Here is a 20,559-nt window from a genome sequence, read left to right as displayed (position 1 = left end):
TCGGGCCTCTTCTTGTTGTAACCGATCAGGAAATATGTACAAGCTGACTGTAACCTTGCTCTCGTGTATATAAGATGAGGCAGGGACCCCTCCAAAATATACCATTACCTAAAGCAAGCCAACGTATCATACATGACGTAGGGTATTATGTTTTCAAGATAGTCTAAATCGTGTCTCACATTTACCATCAAGTTACTAATCTCGACGAAACTCCACCAACTAATCTACTAGCTACCTCGAGGTATTTCTCGATAGGTTGTTGGTCTAAACACTGACAATGTCGCACAAGAGAACCACGGGCTACAGATGGGTCTTTTCAAAATGCAAGGGGGTGAGGGTGTTGTGTGCTGCTATGCGTAGGACGGGGGATAATTGAACAAGAACGGAGGACCAAACCGAAAAAATCAAATTCAAAAGGATCGGTTAGTAGCTAACCGAACTATCTCGGTTTATTCGATTCTACTCCTCAGTTAACCAAACTAACTGAGGCCTGGTTTGGTTCGGTTGCTTATTTTTAAGCACCCGTCACATCGAATGTTTAGATACTAATTAGGAGTATTAAACGTAGACTATTTATAAAAACCATTACGTAAGCGGAGGCTTAACGGGCGAGACAAATCTACTAAATGCTGATAAGATACAATGATTCGACCATTGCGATGCTACGGCAATACATTGCCAGATGAACTACTAAATAAGCTAAATAGGTTCGTCTCGCAATTTAGCCTCCACTTATGTAATGGGTTTTTAAATAGCCTACGTTTAATACTCCTAATTAGTATCTAAACATTTGATGTGACACTTGCTAAAAATAAGCAAAGGGAACCAAACGCCCCTGAAATTACCCAGTAACGAATACTTTCAGCCCAGCCTAGCCTAATAGACACTCTAACCCTGTCGTATATAACCACTTGAATGGAGCAGTCATCCCCCACCCTCACCCACCTGTCGCCACGCGCCCGCTCCAATCCCCACCCCACCCGCCGCCGCCACAAGCTGCCTAGCAGCTGGCCGACCGCAGCCCACACCTGGTGCCCCACACCGCCGCACGACCGGACGCCCCATGCCGGACCTGCCCCACTCGCTCCGTGCTCGCCAGATCAGCAGCAGGACGAGGCCAGCAAGGCAGCGGCGACCTGGACCCCAAGTCGGGCGAGGCGGGCAAGGCGGCAGCGGTCCAATCCCCTGGTCAGGCGAGGCGGCAGTGGCCCAATCCCCAGTATCTTAACCTCAGTGGCAACTGGCTGGAAGAAAGTATCCTTGCACCTCTTGGGGAACTGGTTTCGCTACAAGTGTTAGATCTCCACTTTAATGGCATGCGCGGGGCTCTTCCTGTTGCAGGTACAGAAACAAACACTTCTTACTTGGCATATATTGATGAATCAAGAATTGGCACCTCGCTTGTGCTGATTATATTGGTATAATAACTGCATGTTTTGCAGTTTTCCAAAACCTTACGAACATGCGGGAACTGAATCTTAGCGACAATAAGTTCAACGGAAGCCTCCCCAAGACTTTGCTTGAACTTCCTCACCTTAAAATCCTAGACCTCTCAGAGAATTCGTTAGTAGGAGGTATTCCAATTAGTTCGTCTTCAGATGAAGAGCCGGCTTCGCTGGAAGTGTTAAATCTCAGCAACAACCATATGAGTGGAGCTCTTCCAACAGAACAAGGTACAAATACGACCATTTCCTGCAAATTTGAGTCCGAATTTTGAAATCGATACCTCAGAATTGTTTCATGATCTTCATATTTTCAACAGCATTTCGATACCTCAGAAACATAAGGGAACTGCATTTGAGTTCAAATCAATTTAGTGGGAACCTTTCGGCATTCTTGTTTTCACTTCCACATATTGAACGGTTGGATCTCTCCGGAAACCTGTTTGAAGGACCTATCCCTATAAGTCCATCTTCAAATCTTTCTTTGTCTCTCAAGAGTCTTCGCTTTTCTAAGAATAATCTGAGCGGCAAATTATCATTATTTTGGCTGCGTAACCTCACTAAACTCGAAGAGATTGACCTGTCTGGGAACACTAAATTAGCTGTTCATGTGAATATACCTGGATGGGTACCTCCATTCCAACTGAAACAGCTAGCAATCTCAGGTTGTGATGTTGACAGAGACATGATTGAAGAACCACACTTTCTACGCACACAGCTTCATTTAGAGGAGCTTGATTTGTCCAACAATAACCTGTCAGGAAGCATGCCAAACTGGCTGTTTACAAAAGAAGCAACTCTGGTTAACATAAACCTTGGCAATAACTCATTAACCGGATCACTACTTCCAACAGGGCACCCCCAAACTGCTCTGCAAGCTATGACCATATCTAACAACCGTATAACAGGGCAGTTACCCGTGGGCTTTGGCTCAATGTTTCCATCCTTGTCCACTCTGGATTTTTATCACAATAACTTCTATGGACAAATACCAATGTCATTATGCCACATCAATCGTATGCGACTTCTCGACCTGTCAAACAACAATTTTTCTGGTGAATTGCCGCCTTGTGTGTTCACTGATTTCCCTGACCTGTGGATCTCCAGTATCTCAAACAAACCAGCTTGGAGGTTTGGTGTTTGGTGGGATGAATAATTTGTCTGTCGGTTTTGCATTGCACCTAGGCAACAACAGATTTGAAGGAGCGCTGCCTCGTCTTTTATCAGGAAGCTTGGTAATCATGAGTTTGTATGATAACAGGCTGTCTGGTGAACTCGACCCTTCATTTTGGAATCTATCTAGATTAGGAGTCCTGAATCTTTCCGGGAACCGTATTACCGGCAACATTCATCCAAAGATTTGCAACTTGACAAGCATTGAGATTTTGGATCTTTCAGATAACAACTTTAACGGGCCAATTCCAAGATGCAGCAGTACATCTCTGAGTTCACTTAACCTGTCCGGGAATTCCTTGTCAGGAGATATCTCTCATGGTATTTTCAGCACACCAAATCTTATGAAACTGGATATGAGATACAATAAGTTGACTGGTAACCTCAGCTGGTTAGATCATCTTGATAACATTAATGTACTTTCCTTGGGTTGGAATGAGTTTGAAGGGCAGGTCACTCCCAACTTGTGTAAGCTCTGCCCTAGGATAATTGACTTGTCACATAACAAGCTGTCAGGTTCATTGTCACCATGTATTGGCACAATCTTTTGTGACCATAAAACAGTGGAAGTAACCGGTCTTTTCTTTCTTATCAAACTTATAGTGGAGAGTTACATACTGGTCAAAGACACAAGAGGCTTCACCTTTGGTACAAAAGGGAATCAATACACATATGATGGTTTCTACTTCTCTGATTTGATGTCTGGCATCGACCTATCTGGGAACATGCTGTCTGGGGAAATTCCACGGGAGCTCGGGAATCTGAGCCATATCAAGTCCCTCAATCTGTCCAACAATTTCTTCAGTGGCCAAATCCCTGTGAGCTTTGCAAACATGAGTGAGATCGAAAGCTTGGACCTGTCACACAACGAGTTGACTGGATCAATTCCATTGCAGCTAACCAAACTATGGACGTTGGAGGTGTTCTCCGTGGCATACAACAACTTGTCAGGATGCATACCAAACTCTGGCCAGTTTGGCTCATTCACCACGGACAGCTACCAAGGCAATAGTAATCTCCACGACATGTCACAGGGAGACGGATGCTCGTCGTCTCATGGTTCAGGAGCAGGTGGTATGCCACCGGAAGGTAACGATGTGATAGCAGATGATCCGGTCCTCTACGCGGTCAGTGCTGCCTCGTTCGTCCTGGCATTTTGGGCCACCGTTGCGTCCATGGTTTGCCATCCATCTGGGCGGCATGTAATTCTCAAGTCAGCGAAGATGGTGTCATGCTGCTGCCGGTAATGATTTTGGAAGCCAAAAAATAAAAGTAAAAGTAAAGTATCATTGTATTTGCTTTATAACTTTTGTATTTTTTTTCTAGAAAGTTATATTTATAAATTTCCAATGTATCCGATTATTCTATCCTGTTATAACATAGACCCACAAATCAACCATGTCGATCTTTTTATCGTCCTCCATGATACTAAACCTCAAGTCATGACGTTGAGACATCACAGTTCAGACAACCCAATTAGGAACCGGTCACTGAACTGGTGAGGGTATCGGTTTAGTGATTCATTCGTTCAACCGTTAGGAACCGGTTGAACCACTTGTTCAATAATTTTAGACAGTTGAATTGAACCGGTCACAAAAACTTTGTACCGGTGCCATATACACTTATAATTGATAATTAGCAATATAGTTCACATAAATAACAAAAATATATGGCCATAACGGCTCCATTCAAATTTCCAAGTTGACATAAATACTACTGGCTTTCTTCAGAGTCCAGAGTAGCACGGCAAATATATCACTAGAATATCATAACTAATAAAAAATTTCTATCTTGCCAAGATCCAACTCTGGCTGGACCTCCACTCGATTGTCCAATCCACACAAGCAGCCCAACAATGTACAAATGGAATCGTTGAGTATGGGATTTGGATACTCACCTTTGCCCTCGACCTGCTGCTGGTGAAGAACGGGAACGGATGAGTTTGTTGCCGAGGCTGGGACTGGGCTGGAGGGGCTGCCTAGCTGGCTAGCTTGCATCTCCAAACAAAGCGTGTGCTACTAGCTGGTCATGTCCATTAGGGTCTTATTTAGTTGCTCAACTTTGAGGTGCCAAAATTACTGTAACAACACTGTAGCGTTTCGTTTATATTTGTGAATTATTGTTCAAATATTGACTAATTAGGCTCAAAAGATTCGTCTCGCAAAGTACAACAAAACTGTGCAATTAGTTTTTAATTTCATCTACATTTAGTACTCCATGCATGTACCGCAAATTTGATGTGATGGGGAATCTTCTTTTTCATAGTGTTAAAGTTGGAATTTGGGGTGAATTAAACAAGACCTAGATTATTTTACAGGCAGCCTCTGCAAGGTCTGATGGAAAGGGAGTGGGAAAGCATTCTGCACGCGCGCGCCGTGCCGCCGTTGCATTAGAGGGATGCTTACGGGAAATGAATGCTAGCTACGGAATCAGGGACTGAGGGACGACAGGCCCTCTGCCGGCGAAGAACAGGGCCGCATGGGACGCGGGAGGAGAAACGGCGGCCTCGTCGCCTGATCGCGATGCGATGCGCCGCCAGCCCGCCGCCCTTCTGCTCGTGAATCCGGATGCGCCGCCCGCCGCCGTGTGACCGTGCGTGTGCGAGCAACTGAGCGGAGCGGAGCCGAAGGGTGCTTGGGCTGGGCATTTGGTTGGACCAACGTGGGAGAGACCAGAGCAAATCCAGGCAAGAGACAAAACCGTCCGGTTCGGCGGTTCAAAAAAAACCCGCCGGTTCATCCGGTTTTAACGGTCCGATTGCAGGAATGGTCTCTTAATCGAACCAAACCGTTATACTCTGGTTTAATCTTTTACCGGTCGAACCATAGGTCTGGTCCACTACTAATTACTATAATAAAAACCACATGTATAATTTATACTTATTTATATCGCAGTCGGATGTGCTAAATTTATCAAGACATAGTAGCATTATCACAATCACTCCTTTGTAAAACTGACGGACAGAACGTATCAAAATTAGTCCTATGTCAAGAATTAACATTAGCTCTAGCCATGAATCGACTTCAAATCTTCAATAACTGCTAACTGTACAGTCAGTTCTAGCCTACAGGCCATCACTGAAAATATAATTATAGATTAATTTCTAAATTTATACATAAAATGTTGAACTAGTTTTTATCTAAAATGTTAATGCTTCACAGATTGGTGAATTAAGTTTAGAAAATGTTGAAGAATGTGCACATGTTTATAATCATAATGCAATAAGAATGATTTGTTATAGAGATTGGAATAAAAAGATTAAAAAACAAACTAAAATGAAAAAAATAGATTGCACTTATGGGTTGTGATCCATTATTGATGGACTGTAGAATTGGAACAAAGCATGATGGTGTAATCAATTATCATGCAACAATTTTAACTTCCCAAATAAATTCTTAACTTGCGATCCATTACAGAGAACAATGTACAAACTAGTACAAAGCCTGTATTGATAAATTTACAAGACTTCAAAGGTCCAAGAATGCACATAGATGAAGCCTCTACACAAATGCGAACTATATAGCCCTTTGCACTACCCCTCTTCTCTATACTGAAAAATGAATGGACCTCAAAAAGACGTTTCAACAGACTAGCAAAAAAACAAAATAGTATAGATGTATCGCGGCCACAACTTACTCCTTTGTACATCCAGCCAAAAGAATGAACTACCATGTGCAGAGTAGTCTTATAATCATCATTACTCAACAACAATCTCCTTCGCCATGTCCTTCTTCACGACGAGTTTCCCATCTTCATCCCTGGTGAAAAGCTTCTCCATCAGTTCGTCCCAGCTGCTTCTTCCTGCAGATTTCGGTTCCATAGTCGTCTCGCTATGAGTATCAGAGGGTGGTGCAGTGCTACCATCCTCCTGAATTTCCTCTTCTGACAGATCAGCAGCATGAGGAACATCCAATGTCTTCGCTCTCTGGAGGGCACTCTTGTGCTCCTCCTCAAAACTTTGCAACCTCTCCATCTTTTGTTGTGGAGGTGGAGCCATTGCATTCTCACTTTCCTTCATTAGCTGCGACAAATATATAAATGTAGACATGCAGTCATAAACAAATATTCACTATGTCGAACTAAACAAATCGGTGCAAAAACCAATGGCAAGTTCCAGCAGATGTGCATTTCTGAAATTTTTGTTTGCAAACAAATTTTCCGTTTTCTTCCAAGTCAATTCAGTACTAGGAAAAGATAGAGCATCTTCCATGCAAATCATAACACAGAAAAATATGCAGAAAAGAGAAATAACAGAAGCAAAAAAAAAAAGGGAAAGATGGGCAATAACCGCATAAATCTATTAAAAATATTCCAAGTAAAATTTTTGCACTGTTGACTTGCAGACCTATGGAACCAAACCTAACATTTGACAGGATTTTGCACATCCTTTTCATTTATCAAGCAGTTATACTGTAATGCTAACGCATATAATGAGGAGATTAATTCAGGCTTATCCTGCATGTGATCTTTCTTATGAAAGAAGGCTGCAACTTATGAATTATGATGGTTCCTTACAAAATTACCATGTATGGCTAATTTTGGAGTATTCAAAAAATCACATACAAAATTAAATCTTACAAGGCTACTAGCCACCATCCAAAGGCGCCTGACTTACTATGTGCTACTTAGGAATTAGCAAGTGGAAACTTAATATTAGTCAGGAGCTCAGGAAATTTTGGAGGAAGAGGCAGCAAGCTTTGACCTAACCATAGGTCCAAACCTACATCAGACTAGTCCATTCATTGCTGTGAGCTTGTGGCTGCTTTGGTGTGAAGTATGAACATGTGATAAGTACATTATTACAACAACACAGCGCCATTTGTGTTTTTTTCCCCCAAAAGGACGGCAAAAACTTTGAGTGCTGGCCCAGTTTTCTGAGTGGAAACCACATCTGAAAATCACACAACTAGGGCATACGAGCACAGCACCATTTGGCCAGTAGTGTCATGAAACTTGATTAAACCTGCTAGATCCATATTTATATGATACAATCTCTGGGCAATCACTTCTCAGCTCACCTCTAGCAGCATTTTGCATTACTTGAACAGAAAGGGAGTAATGGTTTTGAGACCTTTGACAGCATGTCCGTTCCATCTTAATTGATCAACGAAAGATCCCAACTCCCAAGGCCTCTTGAATGTTACATAGAAAACACAACTTCGGTTTCTAGTACAAGAGAGGTGAATGCAAGAAAACTAGATATCTATGTATATACAGAAGGGATCTTCCCTTCTGTTTCTGGTAAACTAGTATAATTATTGACGTATCAAACATAAGTATAAGACCACCTAGATTTAGCAATCAGACACGCCGTCAATATGACACTACAGTGTGCAAAAAAAGAAGGCTTATGGAAAACTGTGAAAATAAACCAGCAAACACGTAGTATAACATGTGTATACCTCTAAAGCCTTTTGTGATTCTCGCTCGATCCAAGCAATGGCATGATCAGAAGTGGTACTGCATGATAGCACAACATGCTCAAATCGTCCTTCCACAGGAATAGCAGTTCTGACCTCAGGCGGGAACCTTCCGCATCTACATATGAGTAGTAATGTAGTGATTAGACATGTGAAAAGATAACTTTTGTGCGCAACAATGAAGAAATTCTAAGGAAACATCTGCAAGATTTCTTATGATTTTCTCTGGCTATACATGTATATGCAGACCACATTTTTCAGATACCCTATCTGTACTAGGTTTCTGAACCCTACCTCATTTTTTATTAGATTCCTAGTCCACTTTATCTTGTTATCATTGATCAGCAGAAACTACAAACAAGAAAGTTGAGGAAAACAAGGGTATGCTTCATCATCTATTCAAATGACAAATAGGACTCGACCAGAGGGAAAGACATCCCTCTGATTTTTGTCCTATAAAAGATACTAAAGCTTCAAACCCGGCTGGCATTCAAACAATATATCTAAGAATACATGAAGTTCATATTCCTCAATTCTCGTTAGCTGTGAAAATCCATGCTCTAATGCATGAGCAGACTAAAGCTTTGCTGCTTCTGCTAGAAAAAACAAAAGATTAAAATTCCTTGCTTAAATCATGGGAAAGGGAAACACAGTGGTGTAAGGATTTAGAGCTTCCTTATCCTAGAAGAGTCGGTTATTATTTATGTTAGTTACTATATAAACAGAAAAAACAGTAAATAGCAGGTACTATCTAAAGACACCAATTACCTGCAAAATTTCCTCTCAACGATATGATACATTCGCCCAGGAGCATACAATCTTCTTGGATCCTTAAATTTTCGCTTGTCTTGTTTAAATGTATCTCTCAAGCAAATGAGGAATAGCAAGCAGGGCAAACTGTCCAAAGTATAAAGGCCTGGTGAAAAATTCGATCATACATGCAGTATTTTTAATGAACGAAAGCAAACTGCATAAGCATCTGGAGAAAGTGAATCAGGTCAGGTTACCAGAAGATAGACCCAAAAATGTACTCTAGTGGCGTTGGCGTTCTTGGCAAAAAGTCATCCTGGAAAAGACAGTTAAAGTTAGTCAAAGACTTCACAGTTAAACTGACAACACAGGATGGGTTGAGTTTATATTCACTTATTCAGAATATACAAGACAACAACAGAGCAACAACCAATATTAGCAGTTGCAGCACATACAAATTATATACTATGGACAAGCGTGCTAGCGAAGTTTTCTTCATATACAAAAACCTGACTTCCTGCATAAAACAAATTAATTGTCTACTCAGGAAATGAGGAAAACTGTGTACGATTTACGGGAACAAGCTCTGCTGCTCCTCAAACTAAACATTGCATTTCATGATCGGCAGAGAGCACTTAACCCCCTCTGAACAACCTTTCTTCAGAGCACGACTGCAGCCAAATTAAATGATGGGATTCCTACCGTTCTGTACAATCAAACTAGTTCACCCTTCTCAAACATTCCCAATCAGGCAACAAGCAAGGCACATTTGACAAAATTGCTCCCCATAGGCTCTCCCAAACCATTCCAACAGGGCGATGGTTCATGAAAAGCACCGAAATCAACAACCTAACACGGAACGGCACCCCGTACCTGGAGCACGACGGAGCTGACGACGTCTGCGTACTTGACGGCGAGGTTGAGCGACATACACCTGGCGGGCGCGAGCGCGTAGCACTTGATTCGGCTCCTGGGTATATTGTCGAACTCCTTGCGGTTGTTGACGACGAGCACGGTCATGAGCGCAGCGATGCCGGAGCCAAGTGAGTGGCCGGTGAAGATGAGCTTGTACTCGGGGCCGTAGCGCCGCAGCAGGTCCCGCAGCGTCTCCGTCTCCCGCTCCAGGATGTACTGGGCGGCCTTGAGCAGGCCGTGGTGCACGTAGCCGCCGTCGAACATCTGCATCCCGAGCTTGTTGTCCATGAGCACCTGCACCGGCGAAGAAGATCCGTCAAGTCTCGCCTCTCTCCCTCGAAAGTAAAAAACAGCCTCCCCGGTGATTCCAATCCAATCATCACCTTGTAGTCCGCGTTGCGGACGAGGTTGAGGCCGCGCACGGCGAGGATGATCTCCTTGTGCGCCTCGTCGACGTAGATGAGGTATGGCGGGCACCGGTTGCCGACGTCGTCGTAGGTGGCGCGCTTGACGATGCCCTTGGGGTCGACGTCGGCGTACCCGCGTCCCGGCGGCGCGAACTTGGGGTTGCTGAGGTCTGGGTCGTAGTTGGCGAGCACGACGCGGCAGAGGCGTGGGACGGGCTCGAACTCGGCGGGGGCCGCCGCCGGCCACGTCTCGCTGTCGTAGGCGCCGATGTAGGTGAGCCGCTTCCACGCCCACCGCGTGCACCCCAGGCACACCACCCACTCCAGCCCGCAGCTCACCGACATCGCCGCCCGCCGCCCGCGAGGCTCCCCCGCGCGCTCGCCTAGTCCACGGGGTCCGGTGCGGACTGTGGCGGCTGCGCCGCGCCTGCGCGCTCCTTGTCTCTGGCTCTCCGCGCTGCGGTCAGCCGGTCGCCTCCTCGGCTGCCTCCGAGTCCGGCTGCTGGCCTGCTGCTGGGGGCTGCGGGTTTGGACTGGGCGTCTTTTTGGGAGTTGTCTTTAGATTATAAAAAATGATTTTGTGGCCTTGTTTCTTCCGGATCCCACGAGCCCCGCGAGCTGGAGTGGTGGCCTCCTGGTGGGGCCGGCGTGCTTTGCTGTCTTGTGACCGCCGCGTGCGCTGCGCCCGCGGGGCAGCGGTGCATGGGGCCCTTCGCTTTCCTTCGCGGCGCTTTCGGATCGACGCGGCCAGTCACGCGGCGGCGCGGCGGCCGCGGGACGCATCAGCAGCCGTCCGGCCGCCGGAAGCCGGTGGACGGTGAGATCCGGACCGCGTAAAACGGTACTCCTTTCGTTCTCATTCCAACTTCCATCTCGTTCCAACTTCCATTCCATTCCATGAAAAGTCAAAGTATGTCAAATTTTACTAAATTTATACAATAAAGTAATAACATATACTTATATAAGATAACATATACCATACAAGTACCATTATTTTTTCATTAAATATATTTTCATAGCATATTTGGTGCCATAAATTTTTATAATACTCTCTATAATTTTGATCAAATATAAAATAGTTTGACTCTCCGATAAAGGTAAAATGACTTATAATTTGGAATAAAGGGTGCTATAAATCTTTGTAATTCTCTCTATAATTTTGATCAAACTGACTCCAATAAAATAAAATAAGGGTGCAGATCTCTTTCGTTGGAAAATACGGAATCAGATGCTATGTGAGATAACGAGAGGGCAGTAGGCCGGTAGCATCCAGCATCCATCTCGGTCAACGAAGGCATACAGCAGTTTCCTTTCTACGGGCGTATGCCCTTGACAGGATACCATCGAAATTTGTTCTGGCAGGAGGAAGAGTACCATCCAGATTTGTTTCCAAGCACGAATACAACAAGAGTTCAACTAAGATTTGTTCAAATCCCAGCTCTATTGTGGACAAACTGGTCGGTTGTGCACCCGGATCGTGCAAGGTCAAGGATAACGATTTGGTCTTAAACAACGGTGCTGAGCAGTTGTGCCAGTGGTTGACAGTAATGCACATGCTTGGTAGGTGCATAGCGCTGCAGCCAATCATCCTTTCCACTTGCCACTTGCTGGCCTGAGAAGCCGCGCGGGCTGCTCTGAGCTTCTGACCCGGACTCGTCGCTGTTCCAGCTGCTGACTTTCTTTTTTCTATTACTGATGACTGATTATCAGTAGTAGAGTATTTGATCGAGTAAGCTTAATGCGAATTGAGAATGTGCCTCCTGTGAAGTAGAATGAACTGGCCCCATTCTTGTGCACCGTCAGACACAGTTGGCGGCCGCCGTTTGGATGCTTTCGGTGCCACCGTGGCATTGCATTATTGATCGATGGGGGATTATCGTGCAGATGCATGCCATGACGAAAACGAGAGGGAGTTGGGTTGGGTAGTAGGAGACAGCGACATCAGGTCAAACGGTTGAATCGCTGCGTCCAATCTTATCTCTAGCGTGTTGCTTCCAGTAGTTTTCAAGGTTGTAATCGCATTGCAGCAGGGCACCAGGGGATTGACTGACAGGTACCTCGTGGGCAAGCGTACGCGTGCAGCATGTGGAAGCTGATGGCGACCGGCATTCCCAACAACTCTCTAGCCTCAATGCTTCATTAGTGCCGTCGCTGTCGCAATTCTGAACACGGATTAATTCCTCGAGAGTTCGTGGATTAAACGGACAGGGCATTCGATGTACAGGCCACAGGCGCATGTAAACTCTGCATTTTCAATTTCAGTCACTGCTGTTGATGAAGCATTCGATCAGAGAAAAAGAAGCTCCGGTACATATTTGGGAAATGCTCGGTCGCTCCGGTCGTGTGGAGCTTTATTTGGAAGACAGCCAGATACGGGCATGTCGATGGGATGTGGAGCCGGTACGAGGGAGATTAGGCCGGCAGAGAGAACAAAAGCATCAAGCAAAGTACGAGCAAAAGCCAGGAGCGCTTTCATAGTGTGGAGTGGTGAGAGCCGCGGTAGGAAGCTGGGCGCGCGGCCCCACGGGTTCCTTCGAAGCCAAGGCGAGAAACTTCCACTAGATGCTGATGTCAGTGCCAGGTTCGTTCGACGCGGAACTGGCCGCCTTTTCGGCACGTGCGCATCCTCTGGGGTCGTCGGAAACCTGTCGCATCCATGATCGCAGAGAAGCTGGTCCGTGCATACGCACGCTGCTGGCTGCTAGGAGAGAGAAAGCCCAAGGCTTTCTTGGTCTTCGCATGCTGGGCCTTTACAAGATGGGCTGGCAGCTCACCGTGGCAGCGCAGGCACAGTAGTAGATGAGGACGCTCGTTGGGCCTAGGTTCACATTTTGGATTCTTTTCCTCGAGCTGCGCGTCCTCATTTATAAGTGGACCCACCCGGCGGAGGAAAACCACGCAAAAAAAAGAACCTAATCCCCTGGCCCCACACCGAAGCCGTCCTCTCCTCTATCCTCTTTCCTCTCTCCTCGAGTCGAACGAGGCGAGAAGACGACTCGCCGAGTCGCCGGCAGAAGCCCATCTCGCCGCGTCCTCAGAGAACTGGCCGATCCCGAGCCCATCCTGCGGGTCGCACCTCGTTCCTAACCGCGTCCCCGACCAGCGCGCCGCCGCGCGAGCTCTCAGGCAGTCAGGCGATTAGGGCTGCTGGGATCTCGTCTCGCTGCTGGCGGCCGCGGCTGCGGAGCTGACCTGCGTTGGGTTGAGTCACCCCGCCACCGGAATTAAACTTTGCGCTGTTGCCCCAGGAGCCTCTGCGAACGATCCCTCGGCCTCCCTCGCCGGCTAACGAAATCACCACCGGCCCGTCCAGATCCCCAGTGTCCTGTCACCCCCAGGTGTGTGTGAATCTCTTTTGCTTTTTTTTTTTACCTTGATTGATTTCAGCATGGCCGAACCATCATTGATTTGTAGGTACTAGTAGAACCGCAAAATTTTTGAAGGAGCAATTAGCGGTAATTACATGCCAGATTGGTGTGTGTTGATGCTTTGATGCAAATCATTCTTTTGTGCCCATGGGGATTTGGAGTCGGTCATGTTTTAGGTCAATGATAGGTAGTGATTACTGTTGAGTATTTTATTTGAACATGTCCTTAGGAGTGCACAAGACAGAAGTAGTTGTTTCTGTTGAGATTCACTGACTTGAGTTTTAATCAAAACTTGTTTTGCTGGTAAGTACTACATGAAAAAACATTTCACTTGCATATATTACTAAATTTCAAGTCGAGACCTAAAGTAAAGTTCAAAACCTATGGCATTTTGGCTGTACGGTACAAGGGAGTGTCAGACATTTCACACTTCACCAGTAGAAGCGTATTTTCTGAACCGTGTGTTCTACTGAACAAAATCTGTAATTTCGTTGCTTCATGGAGTAATGAAATTCGGGCGTGGCCCTTAGTGGAAAAGAAGCATATCCGCCGAACAGGCTTAGTTAGCTCCTTAGACAAGCTGTGTGACTTTTTAGGGTTGGTTGCATTTGTGTGAATTGCAGTGTGATCTAGGTTCTCATGATGTTAAGGCTGCAAAGTTTAGGTGATATGAGGTTCTGTCATTGCTAGCAAGTAGATATGGTTTCATCATGCCACCCTGCCGACTGTGATTGGCTCCCCTTTTTTCTGCTCGAACATGCATGAGAGCTGCATATCTTTTCATTAATAGAAGAAAGAAAGATGTTAGGATTTAGGCCCTAACTGCCTAACGACGACACACGCCACAGACCAAAGGAGTGATTAGCTCCCTTGTATTATTTGAGTTTAACTTACATTGTCCGGAGAAATTTGCCCCTATACCAATGTAGATGCTATTGCATTTGCATAATGTAATTCTTTGTTTGGAGTGCTTTCATTTTGTTTCTGTGTTCAGATTAGAGAACATAGAATGGGTACTGTAGAGGATTGGAAAGGTTATTGTAATAAGCCTGTTTTTTTTTCATTCAAATACTCCTTTTCCATTTTACTTCTATGCTTTGAGGGTGCCTGATACTGCAATATTTTAACATTACTGAGATTTTTCATGATGCTGTATTTGCCTTCATAAATGGTAACTTGGGAGCTTGTGATTGGCTCATAGAATTGTTTATATGTGGAAAGTCGGAGAAAATTTTTTAAGAAACATGATGATAAGTGTTGAAGAATAAGGTGACAACTAAAAGACTCATGTATCTTAATCGTATAAAGTCCAATGTAGGAAACTTTCTTTAAACTGCAAAACACTTGGTTGCATGCTTTTGGACATAGTATTAATCTCTTAATTATACCAAAGAAGTGAAAAACGGAGGTAACTTTAAGGCTGCAATTATCTGTCTGTGCATGTGTGTGCTTGCCTGGTCTACTGTGTTCAACTGAACAATCAACATACTGAAATTGTTTTCTCCTGTGCAGGGTTTTGTTCTTAACTTTGGGCCTTAAAATTTTTGTTTGAATGGCAACATCTTTGGACGTTCCACTCGATGATTTGATTAAGAGCAGAAATGGGAGGGGAAGGGGAAGAGGCAGGGGACAAGGAGGGGGTCGAGGCAGAGGTGATGGTCAAAGATTGGCCCGTGGATCATGGCGTGGGCGTGGTACTGGCACCTTCCGTGGAAGGGGACTTGGGGTGCCTTCACGAAGGCCACTTGGTGTTAATACTCGATCCTCATCGTTTGCTATTGCCAAGGCAAGCACAAAACTATCACTGTTTTTCTGTATACCTTCAAGAATCCAAACTACAGTAGGTACCTGACAAGAAGTGGCTATAAACTTATTAAAAGGGGACAGCCCAATGTTTCAATTCAGACCATACCTGCTACCTTTTAATTGTGGAGCTTCAGAGAGGATCCAACAGGTTTCACATTTTGAATGATCAAAGAACTGGCTCTTTTCTGCTGAGTTTGTTGGGCGGCGAGATATATGTTGGTTTGTGCTGGCTAATGCTTCAAAGTTCAAACTGAAAACATTGTCCGTACTCATTGTCAGCATGCTCATGGGCCACATATTAATCTTTGGATAAGGCCTTTGATTTATACAGAAATAGCACCATTCTATGCAATGGTATAGGGTTTTATGATTTTGCTGATGCTAATTGCCTCATCAGGTGCCGTGGATTGATAAGTTTGTGATTTTATGCTAATACTTTCTCGTCACAATTTGGTCATGCATGTTATGGAATATCAGTCATTCAATAAAGCAAAGGATTTTGTGTGGAGGCATGATCTGTTTGAGGATAGCATGGTGGCAGCTGGGCTTTCTGGGATAGAATCTGGTACAAAGTTGTACATTTCAAACTTGCACTATGGGGTGACCAGGGAAGATATAAAGGTAGCTGGATCCTCATCTTCGTACTATGATATCTGACAGTCCCATCCATGTTCAGCATTTCTGAAGCCTGATGTTTGTCTATCAACAATATTGCTTCAGGAGCTTTTTTCAGAAATGGGTCATTTGAAGCACTGTGCTGTTCACTATGACAATAATAGACACCCAACTGTGAGTTCTCTAAAGCTTGCTTGATTCTTTTTCTGCAGCACAAATGTGTGTTTTGTAATTAAGGTACAGAGTAAAATTTGCAAAACTACAAAATTAAGAAGTTGTATCACAAAACCACAGAATTAAGAAGTTGTATTGCAAAACTGATAGAACATGCCAAAGTATCACAAAACTACACACTTGATAAATAATACCACACAATTACAAACTGAGTGTGCAATGTATCATATAAATACATATTTTGGCTGGGTGGAACTTGAAATTTTGTGATACCTTACACACTAAACACTTTTGTGATACAATTTTTTTAAATATGTAGTTTTTGAAGTACTTTTATTCTAGGTCTGTAGTTTTATGACAATTTTACCGATGTTTCAAAAAAATGGTTGGTGATAAATTGTACTTTTGCCATATTGATGTGGGAAAATGGAGAAAATAGGAAATGTTCTATGTTACACACAAAATTGGAGAAAAAATAGGAAAAATACCTAGGTGCTAGGCGGATACCTAGCTGAAATGTTGGGTATTTATAACCTACTTGAATTTAGTCTGGTGCACCATACTAGCCATTCAAAATGGCCTTTGGTTCCATTGTTTCTCTAGAGGTTCCTGCAAGGCTTCAAGTGTATCTTTCTTATTTCAGCTGTTTTTTTTTAAATTTGGTTTATGTTGTTGTCTTCTGTTTCCTGGCATATTGTAATTAATAATTATAATATATTGGTGTTCTGATTGCTTAACAAAAACAGAAACATGCTATCTGTACTAAATTTGTTCACTGGTTTGTTCGTGGATATTCTCAAACAGGGTTCTGCTGAGGTGATATTCACCAGGAGAAGCGAAGCTCTTGCGGCACTGAAACGATATAATAATGTGCGCCTTGATGGGAAGGCGATGAAGATTGAAGTGATAGGAGCAGATTTGGGTCTTTCTGCTGCTGCCACACCCCGGATTAGTGTTGTTCCTGGTGCAAGGGGAAGAGGACAGAGAGAAGTTGTAATGATGTATGGGTATGGCTCTTCTTTGGCAGCGTGTGGCCGAAAGGAGGCCTTTGCTGGTTGGATTCACCAGGCATGTTGTAGGAATTCTAACTTTCTTCCTTTTCTTTTTTTCTGGGACACATTTCTTTTCAGGCCTGGTGGGAATGGGTTTGGTCGAGGTACAGCTGGCTCATCTAATTCACTTCCCGGGTATGCTCTCATGACTAGATATTTTGTTATTGCTTATTAGGATTACAAATAGCGCAACTTTCCTCCTGTGACCAAAAATGTTTTACTGAAATAACCATGTCAAACAAGTAGTCAACTGTTAGTTGTGTTTAAGCGAGAGTATTTTTAAAAATATTTGAAATCATGTGTGGTTGTGGCAGATTTGATATTTATTTTTCCCCATGTGTGGTACGCTCCTGTCTGTCTGTCTTGTATTAATGGAACATTCTTGTGGTATTTACCGGGGACGTGTAACCAGCAACTACATCCAATGTGACCTGAACGTCTGAACTACAACAACTGTATGATGTTCGGAAGTACTTAATTTGTCTTGTCAACAAAAACACCTGCATCTATTGTTCATAGTAGAATGCAAGATTTAACATCCACAATCCATGCTTTTCCTAATCATTGTGTCATGTTCAGGTGGAAGCGTGGAGGTTTTGCTCAAAGAGGGGGAGGACAAGTGCGCGGGGGTTTTACTCAAAGAGGGGGAAGACAAGTTCGCGGGCGTGGGCGTAGTAGCTTTGGCAGGGGCCGTGGACGTGGCTATGTGCGCAAGGGAAATGTTGAGAAATCAGCCGACCAATTGGACAAGGAGCTTGACAACTACCATTCTGGTGCGATGAATGTTGACTAAGATGGGGCAATCCGTCATCGAATCATCGTGGCACGTGGAAGTCGGAACTCGGTTGAAGCTACGCTTGTTTTCTGTCTGCTGGTATCCTGTCAGATGTGTGCACGTCTGTCATGCTTTCATTGTCTCTGCTGGAGGATTAGATTTCAACTGCAGTTAATTTCTTGTACGGAGTTAGTCCCATGATATCGGAACTGGCTGTAACTGATTGACGAACCTAGTTTTCAACTGTTGGGTTTTTGCTGTTATTGCTTTCATGTTGTCTATAATTCTTACCGTGGTGCTCAGTCTGGTAAAATTTGCTGGAGAATTTTTTACTGCGCGTCAGCCAAAATGGTTAGTGACAGGTTGGAGGTGTTGCCAAATGTTACAAAACCGAGTATGCGAGACTGAATGAAACCCATGTATTCCTATTTTACGAGCCCAACAAGGCAGCCCAGGTCAGGGGCTATATTCTCATAGCAAGCAAGTCCAGTGTGACGACTGGTTTACAGCCCGTTCCAACAATATCCTCATAGCTTTGATCGACACCACCAACAATATCCTCTCACACTATACTCATACCAGACTACAGAATACCTGCAAATTCACCTAGTACCAGAGATAACCAAGCATGACAAAGCCTCACATAGTTACATACTCGCACACAGGAGAGATGGTCGTTAATGTCAAACGAGTAACCACAACATTTGTATATATATAACTACAGCTGCTGCTTAATTCGCCGGAGCAGTAGTGGACATGGCGATGAATGACTCGATGGTGTCCTTGGCCATGACGAGGACGTCCCTGACGCTGGTCGGGAGGGTGAGGAACCAGTCCGTCCCGGCGTCGTCGTCCCTCCTGCTGATGCTCCTCTCGATCTCCGCCGCGTACTCCTGGAGCTGCACCCTGAGCGCGACCACCTCGTCGTTGAGGTGCTCGAACTCCCTGAGCTGCTGCACCATCAGGTGCGGGTCCGGAACCCAGCAGACCTGCGCCACGGCGGGAGGGGCAGGGCTCAGAGTAGTGGTGTTGCGCCCGGCGTTCTTGGATTTGGATCCCTCGTCAGCGTCAGCAGCCAAAGCCCAGCTGGAGCCCTGCAATGCAATAACATAAGTACGAGTGTGGCAAGCTTGTTAATTTTCTTGTTAATAAACGACATATCCTGTTGTAAATCTAAAGTCTAGTACTCTAGTTAGATGGAAGCTACAAAGTTTTCTCAAAACTAACCTCCTGTTGAGGAAGATGATGGTGACGGCGATGGTGGTGGTGGTGGTGGTGATGGTGATGAGGAAGTGGAGGGTTTCCTGCAGATGGCGGAGGAATACTACCCTGGCAGCAGCGGCAGCCGTGGCCGTGCGGGCAGCGAGTGGTCACCTGGCGCAGCATCTTCCAGTCAGCTCGGCACACGGCGCACTGCCACTGCCAGATCTCCGTCGTCGTCGTCGTGGTGGTGGTGTTTCCGGCGGGCTGCATGTCTGCGACTCTGCGCAAGACCTCTGCCGAGACCAAACCAACCGCAGAGGCTCAAGGACGAAGAACTGAAGACCGACCACGAGCGAGCTCGGTCGCGACTCTAGCTGTTGGTGTGGAGGCTAGAGGAAGGGAGATGGGAGGGCGAGGTGCGGGTGTGCGACAACTATTTATAGATAACGCGTGCGCAGGAGGGCCGGATGCGATCGCTAGCCGGCAAGCGAAGGCGTTACACACGGCGTCGTTTCACAGCAACCCTCTCGATCGACAGCTGTGTCCCTGTTTTCAATTGCTTCGGTTGGAAGGTCTCTTTGCTTACGACGCCGTGAATCGCACGCAGATCTCAGTACGCAGCCAGCTACACAGCATGACACTGGTTTTGCATGCGGCCCCAATTGGAGAGAACATCATCAGGCTTGTTTTTCGCTGTGGCTTGACAAGCGCCGTCCTCGCGTCATCCGTGTAGACAGCATGTGTGTGGCTTTTTAGTAAGTTTTATCGACCGGCTCAGATTCCTCGTTACCACACTAGGGGGTTTCTATTGGTGCGGCCTCGAACATGCAGGACGCAGCTGCCGAGAGGATGCTTAATTTGGAGGGCACAACTCGAATCTAATCCCTCTATTTTTGCCTGAATCTTTTCTCAATTGATGATTCTTTACCGGCGAGTTCTAGCCCTGGTTCTTTTCTCCCACGCGCTTTGCAGTTTGCAATAACTTGCCGGCTACTTTTCGCGGTGCTTTGTGTCAAGGAAGTAAGTAAAGTGTGCCGTTATTTCTTAGGGGCAAAATAGGGAGACTTGCTTTGAGTCACGCTGTGCTGCGGTCCCTGCTGACCCATCTGCTTAATCCTAACGCTATCATTTCTGTTTTGACGACCCAGACCTGTACTTCTTCGTATGCTATTTTAGCTGTCATATTTGGATGGAGGATAAATGTACTAGTCCAGATAATAGCGCTAATATAAAACAGGACAGTAGATTTATCCATCCAAAAATCCTTCATTTTTTACAAATCATATTTTGTTGAAAAGGCTTTGACCGGTAATTACTCTATTTGTATTTTATTTATGTTATATAAAATTATAATTATTAGCAAGTGTCTATTCCAACACCATTCTAATGACGCTAGTTTATTTTCACAAATTATGCATCAATAGTTTAATTGTTGATTAAAAGCTTGTCCTCACAAAAC

General features: G+C 44.9%; 3 protein-coding genes and 1 pseudogene across 4 annotated transcripts; 2 read left to right on the top strand and 2 right to left on the bottom strand.

Annotated features, from left to right (window-relative positions):
* The first annotated feature begins 953 nt into the window (after positions 1–953).
* On the top strand, positions 954–4,014 carry LOC101757047 (annotated as a pseudogene).
* A 1,953-nt stretch (positions 4,015–5,967) lies between these two features.
* Positions 5,968–10,655, bottom strand: LOC101778788. Its single transcript, XM_004965110.3, has 6 exons — positions 10,084–10,655; positions 9,659–9,994; positions 9,043–9,101; positions 8,804–8,932; positions 8,018–8,153; positions 5,968–6,636 (listed from the first exon to the last, which is right to left on the bottom strand). The coding sequence occupies exons 1-6, from the start codon at positions 10,450–10,452 to the stop codon at positions 6,313–6,315; spliced, it is 1,353 nt and encodes a 450-aa protein (XP_004965167.1). The 5' UTR covers positions 10,453–10,655; the 3' UTR covers positions 5,968–6,312.
* Positions 10,656–13,022: 2,367 nt separating this feature from the next.
* Positions 13,023–18,181, top strand: LOC101777845 (THO complex subunit 4D). Of its 2 annotated transcripts, none has more exons than XM_004965109.2 (7): positions 13,023–13,445; positions 14,988–15,261; positions 15,759–15,902; positions 16,002–16,070; positions 16,875–17,071; positions 17,201–17,257; positions 17,702–18,181. In XM_004965109.2, the coding sequence occupies exons 2-7, from the start codon at positions 15,028–15,030 to the stop codon at positions 17,913–17,915; spliced, it is 915 nt and encodes a 304-aa protein (XP_004965166.1). In that variant the 5' UTR covers positions 13,023–13,445; positions 14,988–15,027; the 3' UTR covers positions 17,916–18,181. The 2 variants fall into 2 exon arrangements, with proteins under 2 accessions (XP_004965166.1, XP_004965165.1); XM_004965108.2 differs by having other exon boundaries at positions 13,025–13,445; positions 16,875–17,077.
* A 317-nt stretch (positions 18,182–18,498) lies between these two features.
* LOC101756631 (protein hunchback) lies at positions 18,499–19,488 on the bottom strand. Its single transcript, XM_012845635.2, has 2 exons — positions 19,125–19,488; positions 18,499–18,991 (listed from the first exon to the last, which is right to left on the bottom strand). Exons 1-2 carry the CDS (start codon positions 19,368–19,370, stop codon positions 18,629–18,631), a joined length of 609 nt encoding a protein of 202 aa, XP_012701089.1. The 5' UTR covers positions 19,371–19,488; the 3' UTR covers positions 18,499–18,628.
* Positions 19,489–20,559: the final 1,071 nt, after the last annotated feature.

Source organism: Setaria italica, chromosome IV, assembly GCF_000263155.2.
Source record: "Setaria italica strain Yugu1 chromosome IV, Setaria_italica_v2.0, whole genome shotgun sequence".
In the NCBI taxonomy this organism is placed as follows: domain Eukaryota; kingdom Viridiplantae; phylum Streptophyta; class Magnoliopsida; order Poales; family Poaceae; genus Setaria; species Setaria italica.
This window is presented reverse-complemented; position numbering and strand designations above follow the sequence as displayed.

Excerpts from the sequence above, each read along its gene's own strand:
- LOC101778788 (XM_004965110.3), bottom strand. The coding sequence starts at position 10,452 with ATGTCGGTGAGCTGCGGGCTGGAGTGGGTGGTGTGCCTGGGGTGCACG. Across the intron at positions 9,102-9,658 it reads TCAGCTCCGTCGTGCTCCAG|GATGACTTTTTGCCAAGAAC; the intron begins GTACGGGGTGCC and ends TGTCTTTTCCAG. Across the intron at positions 6,637-8,017 it reads AATCACAAAAGGCTTTAGAG|CTAATGAAGGAAAGTGAGAA; the intron begins GTATACACATGT and ends TATTTGTCGCAG.
- LOC101777845 (XM_004965108.2), top strand. The coding sequence starts at position 15,028 with ATGGCAACATCTTTGGACGTTCCACTCGATGATTTGATTAAGAGCAGA. Across the intron at positions 15,262-15,758 it reads CATCGTTTGCTATTGCCAAG|TCATTCAATAAAGCAAAGGA; the intron begins GCAAGCACAAAA and ends ATGGAATATCAG. Across the intron at positions 17,078-17,200 it reads GAAGTTGTAATGATGTATGG|GCCTGGTGGGAATGGGTTTG; the intron begins GTATGGCTCTTC and ends ATTTCTTTTCAG.
- LOC101756631 (XM_012845635.2), bottom strand. The coding sequence starts at position 19,370 with ATGCAGCCCGCCGGAAACACCACCACCACGACGACGACGACGGAGATC. Across the intron at positions 18,992-19,124 it reads ATCATCTTCCTCAACAGGAG|GGCTCCAGCTGGGCTTTGGC; the intron begins GTTAGTTTTGAG and ends ATTGCATTGCAG.